The sequence below is a fragment of the Dermochelys coriacea genome, chromosome 6 (genome assembly GCF_009764565.3).
Source record: "Dermochelys coriacea isolate rDerCor1 chromosome 6, rDerCor1.pri.v4, whole genome shotgun sequence".
Lineage (NCBI taxonomy): Eukaryota > Metazoa > Chordata > Testudines > Dermochelyidae > Dermochelys > Dermochelys coriacea.
The window spans coordinates 32,313,167-32,334,694 of NC_050073.1; the positions used below are offsets into that span (position 1 = coordinate 32,313,167).

Sequence of the window (21,528 nt, forward strand, 5' to 3'; positions counted from 1 at the left end):
AGTGAGTGGTGTATTTCTAAACAGTAAGCATTTGGTTTGGTGGTTATGAAAGCCGCCACCTCCTTGCGTAGAAAGATGGTGGCTTTGATACATGGCCTTTGGGCTGGGAGAAATGTACAGCAAAGGGCCTCTTCAGAGGCACTTTCATGGGCAGGTGACTACTATATATCTTTGATGTTTCTCAGAATATCCATTCTCTTCTCACTTTTTCACCCATATTTTTATAGAGTAAGCTGGATATAAAGTGCTTAAAGTAAACTTTAAAAGCGGACAGAGTTGTAATCTGTTTCATTGCACCCACTGTGAAGGATATCCAGCCTTAATTTTCACTAATAAAAAGGATAAAATGTTGCACATTGGAATCCTGAAATGCGAAACTAATGTGTCTAAGTTTTAAGGATTGCTTTGTGAGAACAATGACTTTGAGATCAAAAGACCATTGCTGTCAGCTGGTGAAATATGGGGAATAGCTAAAGACTTGCTAAATTCTACGAATTGGACTTGCCTTCTCTAGATGCAAACTTTCGGAAGAGGGTCCTTCAGTGAAAGGCTGAGCACTCAGAAAATTTAAAAGCAGATTGTTCCTGCTTGCATATCTGGATATATTTTCTTTTGGAGATATGGGTTTAGTCGGTATTGAAGTCACCGCTGGTTTTTATTACTGTTCTCACTTTTAAGTACATTCCCTTTTTGAGGATTCGTAGGCATGCTTCACTAGAAAAACAAGCAAGACAAACTTTCCATTTATGTATTTTTTAATTTTGTTTTAAGTATTAAAGAACTCTCAAGAACCTACATACTGTATCTTTGACTTCTGTTCAAGAAAAGGTAGCTCCATGGATGTAATCCTAAAATAGACGTGTCAGTCTACCTAATTTAATTTTAATATCAAAAGACACATACATTTTGGGAGACTTTCTCCTGAAATCTATTGGAACATTGTTGGTACCCTACATCAACACAATTTAGTTAGCAGTCAGGATAATCATAAGTGTTTGTCTTCAAAACTTTAACATCTTCCTCAGATTTGCCGTATGCAAAATATAGATAATGCTATACCCTACTTCACAGAGAGGATTATTTGTAAAATGCTCTGAAATTTGCAGGTGGAATGTACAGTCTTCTATAGAATTGCATAGTCTATTTATTTTGAAAATTTGTCTCTTGTTACATGTATATGTATTATCATTTTTATCTACTTTATAAAACTAACATTTATGGTTTATTTTTAAGAAGTCTCCCCAAACTGAGAGTTGCACTGATAGTGGAGCAGAGAATGAAGGCAGCTGTCACAGTGATCAGATGAGCAATGATTTTTCTAATGATGATGGTGTTGATGAAGGAATCTGCCTTGAAAGCAGTAGTGGTGCTGAAAGGATTTCAAAAGTTGGCATTGAAAAGGTACTCTTAAAACAAAAACATGTGGGTACAACTTTAGTATGTTGTCCAGATAAATGGTGTTTTAAAAACAGTCATATTTCTTTGCTCTTGTTCTAATATTTAAGCCTGCAGTGTTGCAAAGAACACACAAGGCATGGGGAATTTCCCCATTCTGAGGGAATGCTCACCTGGCCAGAGCCTATGGATTTCCTGCTTTTGTTCTGGCAGAAAGTTTTTATTTCTGGGGAGCACTTCCATGATGAGGTAGATTGTCAAATCCCTTCACACTATGCAAATGTCTTGCAATTTAACACAAAGGGCTAGAGGGTTTTGATCGGTCTTTGGCAGGTTCCACTCTGTGCAAGTCAGAACCTTCAGACTTTTGGAGCAGAAAATGATTTTAGCTATTTTGTTCTGTCCCATATATTTCAGCATAAAATATGTTGTCATATCCTGGGAGAATAAATTCTTGAAGAGGGGCTGTCTTCCACCTGTACCATATAGGAGCTTGGAAACAGCCACCTATATGAATGCCTAAAGTGGCTGACTAGTTTTCACCTGACTGTAAACATGTTTCTCATGAAGGCTTGTTTTAATAAAGTATCATTAAAACAAAGAGCTACTAAAATACTGGTTTTCCCCATGCTTGCCCTTTGTTCACAGCATTATCCTGTGGAGGTATATGGACTCTTATATCTAGGGAAGTACCATTAATATTGAGTTTGGCTGGAAGGGAATCTGAGATCCTTTGGTATCAAAAGCATAATAGTGGAAAACGCTGGCCTTTGTGGTGATTTGTGATCCATTAGGATGTTAGACCAAGACAGTGTGTGGAGAGTCAATATGTCTCTGAATTAATAGCTTTATTATGACTTTCTTTAATCTCTGACATGAATTTGAGGAAATTGAGATCTTGTGTCAAACTATTTAAGATAGGTGAGTCAGGCCCATTAAGGGCTTGATCTTATCAGGAGCTTCCATACCTCCTAGGAGATATTGAGTGCCTTCCAGGATGCACAATCAGAGTGCAAGTTTGCTCATTTGTCTGCATGCAGCTATACCTACTTTGCACACATGCAACGTGATGTATGTATGAAACTTGGATTTACATGGACTTGACCTAATTATAAGCCTTCTGTTTTGTCACTAGCATCTTGAATTGTGCCTAGAACTAATTAATAAGCCTGTACAAGTGTTAATGTGCTCCTAGCAAACCACCACAGTCTGTCTAGGTACTACATCGCTGGAGAATGCAGGATGCTTCAGTTATTTTATTAAAAATATAAAGGTAGCACTATATGATCCAATTAAAGATTTGGAGACTTTGTGCCTAGGGATTTTACATATCTACAAGATTTTACAAGTCTAAAGAGCTCATAGTATTAGAATGTGATAGAGAGCAGCTGGATCAACAAGAAATGGGAAGAACAAGACAAGTAAAATTATCACTTTTTTGTATAATGAGCAGTAATTACACCACACTAGCTAATAGTTTTGCTGCTTTATTAGCTAATAATCTAGCTGTTCTCTAATGTTTTTGTAGTTACCCAAGCAGAGGTGAATTTAAGGAGGTGTTTGAATGAGGGTAATGTAGTGCTTTACTTATTTTTGAGCTCTTCCTACCCATTTTGCAGGAGGGGGTTGAAGCAAGAATGTGCTTGAGGAAAAAAAAATTCAGTTACTGGACAAGGAAGTCTGATACATCTGGCAGAGCAGAGATAAAGATAAGTAGCATGTATTTTATGCAGTGAAGGGAGAGTGAGAGGAGGCATGTGAAGAAGGGGTTCATGTCATAGCAACAAGTCAAGATGATGATCTTAGCAGCAGAGTTTTGAATAGACTTGAGGGAGGCAAGATTGCATTTGTCAAGGCCAAGTTGTAGTAGTCAAGATATGAGATGGTTAGGGCTAGAATCTTATTGAAGACCATTCCATGACTGGTACATTATGGTAGAAAGTGTGTTGGTGATAGCTACATCTAAAAGGAAAATTCAGTCTTTCGGTCAGCCATAATTTTAATGTACGTGAAAGAGAGCATTATAGGCCACCACTACAGTCTGTTTTTCTAGAAGTACTGCAGTACCACCATGAGGTTGTAAACCTTACTTGGGGAAAAGTGACAAATAAAGATGAAAGTTCAACTCCCCTTCATTCTTGTAGGTGAAACCCTGACCCACAAGTATTAGATATCTCTGTCTTATCTGAGTAGTATGAGAGATTTCACCATAAAGAAATTGGAAAAGATTACTTTTTTGTCTTAAGTAAACTTTCATTGCAGTATGATTGCTTAACTTTTTTCTTTTATCAGGCTTACAAATTTGGGATGAAAGTCCTGTTTTTTTGAGTTGCTCAGAGTGGAAAAACATTAGGAAAATACAGTAATAGTACAGATCTCTGAAAATAGCTATCTGTTTCTTGACCTACAGAAATGATCATGTAGAAAAGAAGAGGGTATTGGGAGCATTTAATATGCTATTAAATCTCTTAAATTAATAGTCACAAAATACATTTTACAATGGCAACTCATTCCATGATAGCAGTGCCCCCATTCTGTTATTTAGTGATTACCAAGGACTCTAAGATGGAAAACTTAATTGCTTTTCACTGGTACAAATCTTCTCTGAACTCTTTGAAAAAGTTGTTACTAATACTTAATTGTAGGATAGGCTTCACTGACCTTATTCAGTGAACTAATCTGAAAAATGGCTTGCAACGTTCCCTCTAATTTTTTATATCAATGTGCGGAATGAATTTTATGTGCACCAGTATGAAAGTGATGTGTGGTGGGGGTGGGGCCGAGGGGTTCGGAGTGTGGGAGGAGACTCAAGACTTGGGCAGAGGGTTGGAGTGCGTGGGGGGTGGGGTGGGGAGCCAGGGATGAGGGGTTTGGGGTACAGGCTGCCCCAGGGCTGGGGCCAGAGGACTGCCCCCCCCCGCCCAGCCCTCTCCCCACTGGCAACAGGGCCGAGGCGCCTCTCCCCCTCGGCAGTTGTCCCGGGGTTGGGGCCGAGGCAGCTCTGCACGCCCCAACTTGCTCCATCCCCCACCTGTCTCCTCTCCAGGTGCCTGTGGCAGTGCACCTGTGCGGCCCTTTATAGCCTGCTGCGTGGATACGCATCTTAGAGGGAACTTAGATGGCCTGTAGCTTGCATCAGTCTAGACCCACTAGGAAGCCGTGGATTGGTTAGAACTGAACCTTTATAAACCCTTTAAAGACTGTTTTTAATAGTGTAATATCTATATTCTGGCCCTATAATAAATTAGACATTAGAATTCTAGTGTTCAGTTTCAGTCTTGGTAAATGTGGTATTGGGACTTCTGTAAATCTCTGTTGAGAAATAGGAGCTAGTTAACAGTCACTTGATTAGTGCAGGGAGTGAAAGTCATAATACCCATAACTTAATCCTAGATTTGACAATGACTCTGCGTTTTGGCCAAGTAATTTCATCTTTCTGTGCCTCTGTGTTTCCATATGTAAAATGGAGTGATTTACCCTATCTCAGCAGAAAGTTGGGGATTAATAAATTCATGTTTGTGAAAAGAAAAGCCTTCAATGGAAAATGCTACACAAGTTCTTACTACTTCAGACTCTTGAGCCTTCAGACTAATGACGAAAGAAATTACATACTTTTGTTTCTGGTTCTGTAGAAGTCCCCACTTTTTCCCCCCATGCCCCAGTCCAAATTTTATAACACAGAATTACGTTTTAAAGATACCAAAAAAAAGGAACTACTTTTTGGCCTTCATTACACATTGGTTGAAAGTGTACAGAGAAGAATGGTAATGTAATGGTCTAATTGTCAAAATACTTTAATCCCTGCTCTGACGTGGTTCGTGACTGTAGGCAAGTGACTGTACCTATTTGTCTCAATTTCCCCATGTGTAAAATGTGGGTATTAACTATCCGACATAAGAAAATTGTTTTTAACAGTAATGCCTCACAAGAGTATTATGAGAATTAAAGTTTGTAAATTACATTGAAGATAAATGCCTTGTCTATGCTAAATATTAGAGAGAAAGCAGTTGCTTCCAAAGTTAAGGTGAAATAAGCCTGCGCAGAGTTAAAGTTGTTGAGTCAACTTAACTGTGAATGTCTGTACGTTCAGATGTTTGTGGAGTTTATAAATTTAATTTGAGCTTAACTTCCTGGGTTGGCACTATTCACATTTTTTAAACTGTACTGTTGTTTTTTCTTTTGAGTTAGTGAAACTTTCCCTTCCTTAACATCAGATTAGTTTTTTGTCTGAAAATTATTTTTATTAATTTTTAATGCCAGGTTCATACTCTACAGCAGGCTCCATCTGTTTTTTTGGATAAGGAGAATATATTGTAAGTAAGGTAGGGATAAAATTTAATATTTTATATCTGCGTTCATATTCAGCATCTGTATAGGAAGGAAGGGTGGTCTTGTGGTTTTAAGGCAGTTGACTGGGACTCAGGAGACCTGGCTCTGTGACCTTGGACAAGTCACTCATCTGTCTGTTCCTCTCTTCCACATTAGTAAATGAAGATACTTCCTTTGTCTTACCTGTTTTTTAGATAGTCCCCACCCCCAAAGAACTTATTGTCTTTTATTATGCTTTTTTTACAGCACCTAGCACAATGGGGCTCTGATCTTGGTTGGGGCCTCTGGGTGCTACTGTAATTCTACTAATAATAATGCAGAATAGTACTCGTAGAGAGGTCTATGCAAAATTGTTTCTATAGTTATTTTTCATGTAACTATACACAATTGAGAAACTTTTTTTTTTAAATAACACAGGTGCAGTTTGTCAGAATGACATATTAAGTTGTCTGTTCCTTGGATTTATTTATTTTTTTTTTTTCTTCTCTAGAATTCTTTAGTGTATGAACTCTTTTCTGTAATGGTCCATTCAGGAAGTGCTGCTGGTGGCCATTACTATGCCTGCATAAAATCTTTTAATGATGAGCAGTGGTATAGCTTCAATGATCAACATGTCAGCAAGGTAAAGTAATATTTGCTGCTTTGTTTTCCCCATAAATGAAATAATGAGTTTTTATTATTGTTCCTGACTCTCACTTCTAGTATTTGAAGTAACGTGCATATTTTTGAAGTTACAGTGCACAGACTTTGAATTTAGTTTATCACTTTTTCAGCTTCTCATCATCTAGCCTCAACTTGTTTCTGTATATATAATTCATTGCTTAATTTGAATGTTAAGTGCTTTTGCAAAATCTCTTCATATGAAGAATGTTACATGTGATTCTTTATTTTAATTTTTCATATATTAAGTCTTATATTTTCAGCCACCATCAGTGCAGACTGCATGATTTAGCTTGTCTGGATCTGTGAGCACCTAAGATATTTCTCTTTGAGGAAAGAATGCCTTCTGAATGTGTGTGTGTTTTTTTTGTTTTGTTTTGTTTTTTTCAATCCCTCTCCCTTCCCTTCCCTTTTTTGCCTTTTGTATCACTATTGGATCAAGAAATGGAGGTAGCAATGCAAACCAAATAGTTAGGAAATAATGGTGCATTCTTTGTGGTAGCACTCTACAAGTCTTCATTGTAGGCTCATTCTACAGTACTTGCTTTCATGGTGCCCCCACCCAATTGGCAGTTCGTTTGCTCCTCTGAGCAAGTCTTCTGCGTGCAACAAGGTCTGTCATCAGTCACTGTCTGTGCAATATAGCAAGTTCATTGGGTGCTGTTATTAATTCTCAAGCAATATGAGAGATTTCCGGATATGGGAAGAGGCAAATCTACCTGCTTCAGCTGATCAGGACATGTTATGGCTTCTCCATGCTGCTTTATCCTGTTTAATAGAAATCTTCAGTTTTTTAGGCTAATTTTGCTCTTTTTATTTACTGTCCCCATTCTTCCACACCACCTCTATACAAAAGAAAACACAACATATTCTTTCTGGCTAAAGATTTTGAGAAGTCTAACATTCCCATCTCTCTTCCCTTAAGGAATTGTTCCCTGACCCTGGGAGAAAAGTTCATGGTCCTGGTACTGTCTTCCTGTAAAGACTTTGATGATGGTTCTGGTGAATTTCCATAAGACATCCAGATGATTAAGGGAGGGAAAATCTTATAGGAATGGAAGTCTCTTATTAAATGTGAAAGCCTTGGCAGCTTTAGTCTTATGCCTTCCCCCTTTAAAATAGACAAGGGCAACTTCCTGCTTGCTCAAAGAGTTAATATGATAGTTCTGCCATAATTCAAAGGTAGTGGTGTTAATCCTGTCCTGCTCCAAAGCTTCATATGTCTTGACCTTAGTAAAGCTTTTGATATAGTCTCCATGACCACCTTATAAACAAACTAGGGAAATGCAACCTAGATGGCGCTACTATAAGATGGGTGCAAAACTGGTTGGAAAACCGTTCCCAGAGAGTAGTTGTGAGTAGTTCAGTGATGCTGGAAAGGGCATAACAAGTGGGGTCCCGCAGGGGTCGGTTCTGTTCAAATCTTCATCAGTGATTTAAATAATGGCATAAAGAGTACACTTATAAAGTTTGTGTACGATACCAAAATGGGAGGGGTTGCAAGTGCTTTGGGGGATAGGGTTAAAATTTAAAATGATCTGGACCAACTGGAGAAATGGTCTGAAGTAAATCGGATGAAATTCAATATGAACAAATGCAAAGTACTCCACCTAGGAAAGAACAATCAGTTACACACATACAAAATGGGAAATGACTGTCTAGGAAGGAGTACTGCGGAGAGGGATCTGGGGGTCATAATTGTCAACAAACTAAATATGAGTTGACAGTGTAACACTGATGCAAAAAAAAAGCAAATATCATTCTGGGATGTATCAGCAGGAGTGTTGTAAGCAAGACACGAGAGGTCATTCTTCCGCGCTACTCTGCGCTGATTAGGCCTCAGCTGGAGTACTGAGTGCAGTTCTGGGCACCACATTTCAGAAAGTGCAGAGAAGAGCAACAAAAATGATTAAAGGTCTAGAAAATATGACTTATAAGGGAAGATTGAAAAAATTGGGTATGTTTAGTCTGGAAAACAAAAGACTGAGAGGGAACATAAGTTTTCAAGTACATAAAAGGTGGTTACAAGGAGGAGGGAGAATTGTTCTTCTTAATCTCTGAGGATAAGACAAGAATAGATCTATAAGATGGATAGAAAGCTGGCTAGATCGGTGGGCTCAACTGGTATTGATCAATGGCTCGATGCGTAGCTGGCAGCCAGTATCAAGTGGAGTGCCCCAGGGGTCCATCCAGGTGCTGGTTTTGTTCAACATCTTCATTAATGATTTGGATGATGGGATGGATTGCATCCTCAGCAAGTTCACAGATGACACTAAGCTGGGGTGAGAGGTAGATATGCTGAAGGCTAGGGATAGGGTTCAGAGTGACCTAGACAAATTGGAGGATTGGGCCAAAAGAAATCTGATGAGGTTCAACAAGGACAAGTGCAGAGTCCTGCACTTAGGATGGAAGAATCCCATGCACTGCTACAGCCTGGGGACCGACTGGCTAAGTGGCAGTTCTGCAGAAAAGGACCTAGGAATTACAGTGGATGACAAGCTGGATATGAGTCAACAGTGTGCCTTTGTTGTCAAGAAAGCTAACAGCATATTGGGCTGCATTAGTAGGAATTGCCAGGAGATTGAGGGAAGTGATTATTCCCCTCTATTCGGCACTGGTGAGGCCACATCTGGAGTATTGCGTCCAGTTTTGGGCCCCCCAATACAAAAAGGATGTGGACAAATTGGAGAGAGTTCAGTGGAGGGCAACGAAAATGATTAGGGGGCTGCGACTTATGAGAAGAGGCTGAGGGAACTAGTTTTATTCAGTCTTCAGAAGAGAAGAGTGAGGGGGGATTTGATAGCAGCCTTCAACTACCTGAAGAGGGGTGGGTTTCAGAGAGGATGGAGCTAGGCTGTTTTCAGTGGTGGCAGATGACAGAACAAGGAGCAATGGTCTCAAGTTGCAGTGGGGAAGAGGTTATTAAGAAAAACTATTTCTCTAGGAGGGTGGTGAAGCACTGGAATGGGTTACCTAGGGAGGTGGTGGAATCTCTATCCTTGGAGGTTTTTAAGGCCCTGGCTGGGATGATTTAGTTGGTTTTGGTCCTCCTTTGAGCAGAGGGTTGGACTAGATGACCTCCTGAGGTCCCTTCCAACCCTAATCTTCTATTATTCTTCTATGATTCTAAGAAGCAGTGGGCGTAAATTGCATCAAGGGAGGTTTAGGTTGGACTTTGGGAAAAGCTTCCTGTCAGGGTGGCTAAGCACTGGAATAAATTGCCTAGGAGGTTGTGGAGTCTCCATCATTGGAGATTTTTAAGAGCAGGTTACACAAACACCTGTCAGGGATGGTCTAGATAATACTTAATCCTGCCATGAGTGCAGGGGACTGGACTAGATGACCTCGCGAGGTCCCTTCCAGTCCTATGTTTCTATGCTAAATGTAACTATAAATCTCCATTTTATTTGACTGACAAGAGCTCCGTTTGAAGTCAATGGCAAAATTCCCATTGAGTAAGGATTTTATCCTAGATTTCTGTCCCTAAAAAGAATTTATAGCCTTACTACCAAAACACTTCCAAAAGTTATGATGGTGATGCTTGTGGATGCTCTCGGGACCGACTAAGTCTATGGGGGATGTATGTGTGTACCCACATACAATATTGAATTTGAGGTGAAGCTTAAGCAAAGCCATCCTGTTACCTTACCATTTTAAATCATGCAAATCCATCACTTGTAGTTATTAGGGTTTTTTGGTAGGTGACCCAAAGTGTTTGAAGAGAGCTTACAACTTGCTTTTCTTCTACACACATTTTTTTCCATTGGGACTGATTCTTTGAAGTATGACCTTCTTTGAACTCTTATCTACCAGGAAATGTGCCATCTTGAATATATTTACTTGAATTTTCATATGAATTTTTAAATCATGCTATAGAAGTAACTCTTGAAATTCATATGGAAGTTGAAAGACTGTATTTGCTGACATGTTTCTCATAATACATATTAAAATTTGTTTAAGAAACTCACACTTCAAAAAAAATTTAAGGATATTTATTTTCTACCTAAAAGGGAAACTTAATCACTTCTAGACACATAGCTTTTATTTTCTTACTCATTTAGAAAATAAAAAGAAACAAATGTAAAATAGTAATGAGTTTAGTATGATTGTCAGTTTTTCCAATACTAATAAATGCTCGCTGACTATTGTTACTTGAGGAAGAATGAACTTTTTTTTTTTTTTTTTAAAAATGTTTTTGCTACTAGATAACCCAAGAAGATATTAAGAAAACATATGGTGGGTCCTCTGGAAGCAGAGGGTATTATTCCAGTGCTTTTGCTAGGTTAGTATATCTCTAGTATTCTTTCTTTTTTAATATTGATATAGTCCAACCAAACTGTTTGCATGCCACATTATGGTAAAAATGGTATAATATGTTTATAAAAATAATTCTAAAAATTGATGACAATTTCGGAGCTTCTAGCAATAGTATGAATGTCATGTTTAAAAACAATATTTGTGATTACTGAATTAATACACAGTATTACAATTGCCAATATACAACTATTTATGGCATTAATAACTTTAATAAAAGTATTTTATTTTGGCTTCCAAGTCAGATACTGATATTCTTAAAAATATTTTCCCTACTAGCTCCACAAATGCATATATGCTTATATATAGACTGAAGGATCCGACAAGAAATGCAAGTAAGTGTGTGGTTTTTTCGATTAAAAATGTTAATTTCGGAGTAGGAAGGCTTTTTAGAGTGTATATGGGGTTCTAATTGCTATGTTTGTTAGACCTGATTTTCTTATTATGAGCTTAAGTAATTTTTATACATGAGGCAAAGTAGAAATGCAATTTACTTTTGTAGTTACTCTTTACCCTTTTTAAAAATTTTTTCACTTGCCAGTGTGATATTTCATGGTTACAGGACAGGAGTGTCTGTTTGATAGGTTTCACTGAAAGGTTTGTTCTCTTTGACTTGTTGGTATAACCAGAACCCATAGGCCTTCCGAAGCTCTTTCTCTTCTATGTGTAGACATTTTTCAAATACTTTAAACAAGGAGATTCCATTCAGCACTAGAATACTGGGGAGGGGGAAAAGGGGGTGCGACAGTGTCTGAAAGCTCTGTAAAGTAGAAGCTTGTTTTTAAAATATCAAATTGTGGGAAGAACCAGCATATGAAGATTAGTCCATGTTTTTTCCTTTCCTTTTAAAATCCAGGGAGATATGGTCCATTGTGGAAATGTACCCAAAACAGCAGTAATAGCTACACAAAATATACTACTACCTAATCAGTCAGAATAGAGTTGTTTGTTTTTTTTTTAAGAATAAGAATCAATGAAATTACTGCAGAGATTAAATTGGCTTGTAATTTCAAAGCTATAGTTTTAAAGAAAGTAAAGATCTAATAAAAAGAAAAGGAGTACTCGTGGCACCTTAGAGACTAACAAATTTATTTGAGCATAAGCTTTCGTGAGCTACTGCTCACTTCATCGGATGCATTCAGTGGAAAATACAGTGAGGAGATTTATATACACAGAGAACATGAAACAATGGGTGCTGTCATACACACTGTAAGGAGAGTGATCACTTAAGATGAGCTATTACCAGCAAATGGGGGGGGGAGAAAACCTTTTGTAGTGATAATCAAGGTGGGCCATTTCCAGCAATTGACAAGAATGTCTGAGGAACAGTGGGGGGTGGGAAATAATATGGGGAAATAGTTTTACTTTGTGTAATGACCCATCTACTCCCAGTCTCTATTCAACACACAAAGATGGACTACAAGCCGTCAGGAACGGTATCCCCGATAATGTCGCAGCTAACCTGGTGGCTGAACTTTGTGACTTTGTCCTCACCCATAACTATTTCACATTTGGAGACAATGTATACCTTCAAATCAGCGGCACTGCGATGGGTACCCGCATGGCCCCACAGTATGCCAACATTTTTATGGCTGACTTAGAACAACGCTTTCTCAGCTCTTGTCCCCTAATGCCCCTACTCTACTTGCACTATATTGATGACATCTTCATCATCTGGACCCATGGAAAAGAAGCCCTTGAGGAATTCCACCATGATTTCAACAATTTCCATCCCACCATCAACCTCAGCCTGGACCAGTCCACACAAGACATCCACTTCCTGGACACTACGGTGCTAATAAGTGATGGTCACATAAACACCACCCTATACCGGAAACCTACTCACTGCTATTCCTACCTACATGCCTCCAGCTTTCACCCAGATCATACCACACGATCCATTGTCTACAACCAAGCTCTACGATACAAGCGTATTTGCTCCAACTCCTCAGACAGAGACAAACACCTACAAGATCTCTATCAAGCATTCTTACAACTACAGTACCCACCTGCTGAAGTGAAGAAACAGATCGACAGAGCCAGAAGAGTACCCAGAAGTCACTTACTATAGGACAGACCCAACAAAGAAAATAACAGAACCCTACTAGCCATCACCTTCAGCCCCTAACTAAAACCTCTCCAACGCATCATCAAGGATCTACAACCTATCCTGAAGGACGACCCATCACTCTCACAGATCTTGGGAGACAGGCCAGTCCTTGCTTACAGACAGCCCCCCAATCTGAAGCAAATACTCACCAGCAACCACACACCACACAACAGAACCACTAACCCAGGAACCTATCCTTGCAACAAAGCCCGTTGCCAACTGTGTTCACGTATCTATTCAGGGGACACCATCATAGGGCCTGACCACATTAGCCACTCTATCAGAGGCTCATTCACCTGCGCATTTACCAATGTGATATATGCCATCATGTGCCAGCAACACCTCTTTGCCATGTACATTGGTCAAACTGGACAGTCTCTATGTAAAAGAATAAATTGACACAAATCAGATGTCAAGAATTATAACATTTAAAAAACCAGTCGGAGAACACTGCAGTCTCTCTGGTCACTTGATTACAGACCTAAGAGTGGCTATTCTTCAACAAAAAAAAACTTCAAAACCAGACTCCAATGAGAGACTGCTGAATTGGAATTAATTTGCAAACTGGATACAATTAACTTAGGCTTGAATAGAGACTGGGAGTGGATGGGTCATTACACCACAGTAAAACTATATTTCCCCATGTTATTCCCCCCCACCTTCCTCAGATGTTCTTGTCAACCACTGGAAATAGCCCACCTTGATTATCACTATAAAAGGTTTTCTTCCTACCTCCCCACCTTTGCTGATAATAGCTCATCTTAAGTGATCACTCTCCTTACCGTGTGTATGATAACACCCATTGTTTTATGTTCTCTGTGTATATAAGTCATCTCCCCACTGTATTTTCCACTGAATGCATCCGATGAAGTGAGCTGTAGCTCACGAAAGCTTATGCTCAAATAAATTTTAGTCTCTAAGGTGCCACAAGTACTCCTTTTCTTTTTGCGAATACAGACTAACACGGTTGCTACTCTGAAACCTGTCATAAAGATCTAGTGTAACCCCAGTCCATCGCCAGAAATGGAAGATAGATCAGCTTCTGTGCTGGAAAACGTTCAAAATTGTTTAAAGATTCTGACAGCTGGTATTAGAACTAAATTTAGCCATACCGAATATTCATTTTTCATATTGATAACAAAAATGGGTGTCTACCAGGACTTTAGGTCTCCTGAAATAATTTAATTTAGCACCCCCTCCCCCCACAAGCATAATGGATTGCTTTTCCAGTACCAGCAGATATTAGAAACCTTTCCACCTCACATAGATCTCTGCAACTCAACACCCTCCTTGCCATAAATACCTAGGGGATAAGATGGGCCTGCTGATTGACAGATTTGGGCTCTGGTGAACCAGAGTAAGTAAAATCTAGAAGCAGTGATCCCTTATGGGGAGAGAGCCTACTTCCATTTATTTAAATTGTGCTAGCACTTAGATGCCCCACTAGGGATTGTTTGCACAGTATATAATGGTCAGGCGCAGTAACAAGGGAGCTTTATCTTAAGCATCTCTGATCTCAACAGGAGCAGTATGGCATTGGGAGAGAGGTGGTCTTGTGGGAACCATGTCACAAACCATTTAGGTCTTTGTATGTTAAAATCAGCACTGTGAATTCCACCAAGAAACTTATTTGGTGGTCAATACAGATTCCAAAGCACTGGTGTAATGGTCTTCAGCTTCAGTTTCTTAATGGCGTCAGTGTCAACATGAATAACTGCACAAAGGTCTTCATCAAAGAGAAGAAGTTGCATTTTTCTCTCCAGGTGCAGATTGAAAGTGTTCTTGGCTGTACTTGCTATGTGGTTGAGAAGCAGGCCAGTATATCTTAATGTGTGCATCTATGTTACAGATGGCAGTCCCATCTATTTGTAGATGCATGGCTGTCACCTGCATATGCAGTTGATGAATTCCATTACTTCATGTATGGGTGATAGAGCATACAGCACTCGCTTGTGTGTGCATGCAAAGTTGTGCAAATGTGTGTGGGGAATGGATTGAAAATCTGGCCTACGTAATAACATTCTGCCATTGTAACTGTATTAGAAGGAAAGCTAGACAATCATCAGTTTCCCTTAACCCTTTCCTGCTGGGTGAAATTTTAGACTGCATAAAATTGACCAGAAAGTTGATCAATTAGAACAGCTATGAGCATAATTATGCAGTCAAGGAAATTAGAAGCAAACATTGTGAAGAGAACCACAAAATATCAGTTTGAATTGACCCCTTGGAATTTAATTAAAAGAACTTACATTGATGGTATAGATATATTTTGGACTTGTATGGTGAATTTTGAGTGCTGTCATATTTTTAGATAAAAAAGGCTATTTTGCAACTTCAGAATTGTACTATTCCTTGCTTGCTTATAAGTCTAGTTACTTCAATATCATTGTTTCAATGGCAGCATTTTAAGTAAGCGTTAGTTGTTAATTTAGAGGTTAGAGTCCAGCTGGAACTTTGCCCTGGACCGGGGCATGCCCCGTTCCCTGGGCTTTAAGCCGTGTTTGTCATGCAACAGGTCAGTGCCTACCAGTGACCCTCAGAGCAGCTGTTTGAAGGAATCCCATATAAAGGATAAGTGCAGGATTTGCAAAAACTTTTGTCCCAGAACCCAAAAGGAGATGGACTTCGGCTAGAGGGCCTTCCTGATGGAGGCTGCGCTGCGCCCAGCGTCGGAGCCCTCCCGATGGGATTCCGCTCCTAGCACCTCAACATTGGTGCAGAGCACCCCACCAGCACTGGGATTCTCCCAGCATCATTCCCCCTCGCTGGTGCCCAAGAACTGTCAGAAGAAAAAGGGCTCCCCAGCACCGTCCAAGGAGGGGAAGGGGGCTCTGGGCAAAGGAGCTAGTTCAGGACACGTGCCCACCCTGGAGCTACAGGGGAGTACTGCTAAGGTTGAACCCCCCTAGCCCAGCCAAGGATTCGCCTCCAACTCCTAGGTGTGGTAGAGGATCCCGGCTTCTACAGGGACCTTCATTGTCCGAGATGACCCATGCAACCAAAGAAATGGTGGGACTATGGGTACTGCAGATGCTATGCCAGGTGCCAGAAGTGGCGAAGGCCCTGCAGCCCAAAGGCAAGCCAGTCATGGGACCTCCCCAAAGGGCAGGGGAACACCATTGGTCCCCGGATCACAGGCTTTTGTCCATGGCCTAGGGCACTGGTCCTGCAACTCCGGTCGCTGGCTAGAAGGCCCAGGTCCTCAGTGCCGAGCTCTTCCTCCACAAGGCACGGATTGCTGGAACTGAGGCACCAATACCCATGCTCCTGGTACCAACCAGCCTCCCAAGATCACCTTTGCGCAGATCTTTATTACCCAGGCAGTCTGCTAGGCACTGGTTCTCGCTGGTGCAGGACCGCTCACCATCGCAGCACTGATCTCCGCTGCGTCGGTACTTCTTGAGGGACAGGCGGCGATCCCTGCCCTCTAGACACCAGTCTCCAATGAGAGTTAGTCAGCACACGGAGGCCTCCACAGCCCCTCCGTGGGCACCGGAAGGGGACTGCTCCGAGTCAGAGCCAGGGTTCAGCCCATTGCCAAGGGGGTACAAATCCCCGTTGGCCAGTGAGACCAGCACGGCATCAGTGGCATGGCAGCAGGGACAGTGGCCTGGTCAATGGCCATGTTGGAACCCTTGTGGGATGCCAGTGATGCTGGTCCCAAACTTCCACCATGGGGACAACTTAATGGGCACCAATACCCAAGGAGCCATCTCCAGAAAGGGAAGGGGAACTTGCCCCTCCCCTGGTGATGCCGTCATTGTCTTTGTCACCGGCTGAAGCAGTGGCCATGCCCTCTAGGATGGCTGTTCCCCCGACGACTTTAAGGAGCACCAAGCTCTCCTTAAAAGGGTGGCTACCAACTTAAACCTCGAAATTGAGTTGGAGGAGCAATCAGACAGCTTGTTCAATGTCATGTCATATCCTCCACCCTGGCCCTCCTTGCACTACCTGTCCAACCAGGGGTCCTAAAGAAGTATTTCGTCCCCACAAAGGGGTTTAAATATCTCTATACACACCCATCAGTGGGGTTGCTAGTCATGTCCGCAGTTAACGAGAGAGACAGGTGAGCAGCACACCAAAAAATAAAGACCCCAAACACCTAGACCTCTTAGGCAGAAATATTTATTCGACAGCAAGCCTTCAACCCATCAAGCCCTGTTGGGCGGGTACAATTTTAATTTAATTTAATTTATTTACTTATCAGGTTCAGGGAGACCTTTCCACAGGACCTGGCCCTTGAGTTTGCCACGATCCTGGAGGAGAGCAAAGCGGTGACAAAGGGCACCCTCATTGTCGTGGGACGCTGCAGATTTGGCTGCCAGGGTAGTTGCCTAGGCAGTGGCTATGAGGTGCTGTTCTTGGTCACAATCTTTGGGGTTATCCCAAGGCCCAGGCCACCATCCAGGACCTCCTGTTTGAGGGCACGGGGCTCTTCTCTGAGTTCACTGACGCAAGGTTGCATGACATTAAAGACTCCTGGGCCACCCTGTCATCACCGGGCCTCCACACTCCGCAGCAGTCTAGAAAGCAGTTTCGGCCTCCTCCTTCACCTTGGTCCTGGGGGTCTTCCCAGCAGGGGACCTACAGGAGAAAGGACAAAGACAAAGGGTTTAAGCGACACTGCCCTTCATCCTCTTGATTGCCTGCTCAACCCGGGCCTTCAAAACACCATAGGGGCCAGAGACGAGCATTTTGAAGGTGCGACAGGGGACGGCACCCCAGTCAAGAACCTGGCTCCATCCTCCTGTTCTTTCCTCAACTGCCTATGTCCCTTCCAGTCGGCAGGGTTGCGAGTGATATCTGACCATTGAGTGCGCAACACAATGTCTTTGAGCTACACCCTATAGTTCTTGACTGTCCCCGCCTCCCACCCCCCCCTTCCCAGTTCCTCTTCATGAGCCTTTCTCACAAGCAGCTCCTCGCTCAGGAGGTAGAAAACCTCCTACGGCTGGGAGTGGTGAAGGAGGTCCCTTGGAATATGAAGGGAAAAGGATTCTACTTCCGATATCTCCTAATCCCTAAAGCAAAAGGGGGCTTAAGACCTGGACCTGTTTTGCTTCAACAAGCATCTCAAGAAGTTGAAGTTTTGCATAGTCTCCCTGGCCGCCTCCATCCCTCCCCTGGATCTGGGAGACTGATATGCCACCTTCAATTTGAAGGATGTGTATTTCAATATTTCCATTTTCCCAGGACACAGGTGTTTCCTCTGCTTTGTGTTGGGCTAGCACCATATTCAATTCACGGCACTGCCCTTTGGTCTCTCATCAGCCCTGAGAGTGTTTACAAAGTGCATGGCACCAGTGGCCGCTTACCTGAAGTGTCGGGATGTTCAGATTTACCCAGACCTCAATGACTGGCTGATCAAGCAATGGTCTTGGCATCAGGTGCGGGGGCACCTCAGTCTGATTGCTCCACCTATCGCGATCTAGGTCTATTGATAAACGAGAAAAAATCAATGTTAATTCTGGTGCAGCACTTGGAGTTTGTAGAAGCGGTCCTCAACTCTACTCTGGCCAAGGCCATCCTCCCCAAAGCCTGATTCGGTGCTATTTCAAATCTAATCTCACATATGCAAGCCCACACTCTCACCACCGCTCACATGTGCTTGAGGCTGTTGGGCCACATGACAGCCTGCTCTTACGTAGTCCAGCATGCACAGCTCTATCTGAGGCCCTTCCAGATGTGGCTGGCGCCAGTCTACGTTGCCAACAGACACAACATAAACCAGGTAGTCAAGATTCGGACCACATACTGTCGTTGCTCACTTGGTGGTTGGACCTCACATTGGGGCTGGAGGGAGTCCCCTTCGCAGCTGTGTCCCCATCAATCAACCTGGTCTTTGATGCTTTGGCTATGGGATGAGGAGCTGATCTGGGCAATCTCTGTATGCAAGGTTGTTGGTCAAGTTGCAGTTGCTCCTTACGCATAAATTTCAGGGTGCTCAGAGTGGTACGCTTGGCCCGTCAAGCTTTCCTGCCTCATATAAAAGGCAGAGTGGTTCTGGTCTTGACTAACAATACCGCTGCTGTGTTCTACATCAACTGGCAAGGTGGAGCCCGGTCTTCAGCCCTTTGCCAAGAAGCCCTCAGGTTCTGGAACTTCTGTGCTTAGCAACCAGAAACACTTTGGCAAATCGCCTCAGTAGGACCTTCTCGTCTACCTCTGGATGGGGTGACCACTCATGGTGAGTCAGGTGAATTTGTTTGCATCCAGGCAAAACGGAACATGCCTGTTCAATTCAGGGGGGCCGACAGAAGGTCCCTGTCAGACGCTTTCCTGCTCCCGTGGTCGGGGCTCTGATGTATGCTTTCCCTATGGAGCCATTAATCCACAGAGTTTTGTGAAAATCAAGCAGGACAGACCATGTTAGAGAAGCTGTTACTCTGGAAGGAATTGTTACCATACCATACTATGGTAACAATTCCTTCCAGAGTAACAGCTTTTCTAACATGATGGAAGGAGCCTCACCAGGTATTTGTGGACATCCCCTTCCTACCATCTTCACCAGACAAGATGATGGTTACAGATGCTACTCTCTTTAGCTGGGGAGTGCACATGAACAGCCATATGTCTCAAGACACTTAGATAGCTTGAGAAGCCAGGATGCACGTCAACCTTCTGGAATTCTGGACAGTTCAAGAAGCTTGCAAAGTTTTTCTAAAATTCATAAAGTCCCATCATGTCCTCATAATGTTAGACAATATGACAACAATATTTTTACATCAAGAAACAGGGAAGTGTGAGTTCAGTCCACCTGTATGCAGAAGCAGACACCCTGTAGAACTGGTGTATCAAGAATCAAATCATACACTGCCCCAGCTTTCCTTCTAGAGACACACAGTGTGTTGGCAGATGCCCCCAAGCAGGCATTTTGTCATCTATCATGAATGGGAATTGCACAAGTCAGTAGTAAACGACATTTTCACTCAGTTCTGTTCACCTCCCAAATGAAGAAGAAATGCAATGTACGTTGCTCCAGAGGTGCTCTAGGGCTACGCTCTCAGGGTGATGCTCTCTGTCTTTTATCATTGGGTCATCTGAGCTACATACACCTTTCCTTCTTTACTGATTCTACCTTGAAAAAATTCATCAAGATAAGGCAAGGGTCATCCTCATTGACCCGTATTGGCCCAGACAGTTTTGGTTCCCATACTTCCAGTGGTTGTTATCCTGCTGGCATCCAATCATTTTCTGATCTCTTGACCCAGGAGAGGGGCAGAATCAAGCATCCCAACCCCAATATGCTTCAGCCTACAGCTTGGTTGTTGGATGGCCATCAACACTAGAACTTTCCTGTTTGGAATCCCTACAAACAGTCCTTAACAGCAGAAAGCTTCAGTAGGAAATCCTGTTCAGCCAAATGGAAGTGTTTCTCCATCAGGGCATGTCAGAAGCCCAAGTAAGAGGATATTCCCTCAATTTTGGACTGTCGTCTTTCTCTCAAAATGGATGGCATTTCCATGAGTTTTTTGTCCGAGTCCACCTGGCAGCAGGCAGTATGTGCCATCTGATGGTTACTTGGTTTTCACTCATCCCTTGACTATTGGATTCTTAAAGGACCTAATTAGAACCTTTCCACCAGAAAGGAAGCCTGTCCCTCATTTGAACCTTGTGCTGTAAGCTCTGTCAAAGCTTCCCTTCAACCCATTTAGCTACATGTTCCACTTCTCATTTATTCATGGAAGTTGCATTCCTTATGGCTATCACCTCAGCCAGGAAGGTAGGTCAATTGGGAGCCCTGTTGATCCCAATCTTCTATGTACAAAAGACACAATTGATTTAGAAGATCTCTTAGACTCTTTCTCTATGGAGAAAAGAGTCCGAGGTCAAACTATCTCCTCTGAGGATCAAGAAGTGGATTTCTGGTTGTATCTGACTGTCAATTTTATCACTTTCCTCCATCACAAGGATCTGACGGCTCATTCTACACAAGAGCAAAAGCAACATCTACAGCATTTCTTCGGGAAGTGTATCTGGTTGACATTTGTAAAGCAGTGACATGGACTCCCATACATATTTTGCAAGATATTATGCTCTAGTACAGTACTCTGCTGCTGAAGGATCCTTTGGGACAGCAGTCCTTCAAACTGCTCTGCTGCTTGCAACCTTGCCCTTTCCTCGTTCTTGAGTATTGCTTGTCAGCCACTCAGTGGAATACACATAGGGACCAGCACTCAAAGAGGAGGCGAAGGAGGAGGTTTCTGATAGTAACTGGAGGTTATTTGTGATGTGTGGTCCCTGTGCTTCAGACCTTACTTGGATTTGTGGTAAAGAAGGAACTGGAGAGGCGGTTGGCCGAAATGCCCGTTAATTCCTCATTTGGAGGCATGAGGGTAAGGGCACCAGGTTGCATGCCAACGGACACGGCTCCAAAATTGTCTGACTCGGGGCACATGGAGCACATGTTTATTCCACAGTGGAATACAGATAGGGAACACACATCTTGAAGAACCTCCAGTTACCATAAGGCAAGTAACCTCCTTATCTCTGTCCCATGCCAGTATTTTTCTCTATGCAATGAATAATGGTATACCTCTAGCTTCAAAGGAAATACAACATTTTGTGTGTAACAGGGAAAAAAATTACAAGAGTACAGCTATAGGCTAAGTACCAGGTTCCAGTGATTTCTGAGAAGTTGGGTGGCTTTAGGTATAAAATAGCTATAAAGAAATATATGCTTTAGTGGAAACAAAGATATGAATTGGAGACCATTAAAC

General features: G+C 42.1%; 1 protein-coding gene across 5 annotated transcripts in view; it reads left to right on the forward strand.

The window, feature by feature from the left end:
• Positions 1-21,528, forward strand: part of USP47 (ubiquitin specific peptidase 47) — a 95,071-nt gene that overhangs the window by 42,461 nt on the left and 31,082 nt on the right. For 4 of the 5 annotated variants that reach the window (XM_038405149.2, XM_038405151.2, XM_043516717.1 and 1 more), the window contains 4 exons: positions 1,234-1,401; positions 6,215-6,346; positions 10,590-10,666; positions 10,978-11,033. In XM_038405149.2, the coding sequence (XP_038261077.1) occupies positions 1,234-1,401; positions 6,215-6,346; positions 10,590-10,666; positions 10,978-11,033 (433 nt within the window). The remainder of the gene's footprint in view (positions 1-1,233; positions 1,402-6,214; positions 6,347-10,589; positions 10,667-10,977; positions 11,034-21,528) is intronic. The other variant, XM_038405150.2, reaches the window with a different exon arrangement.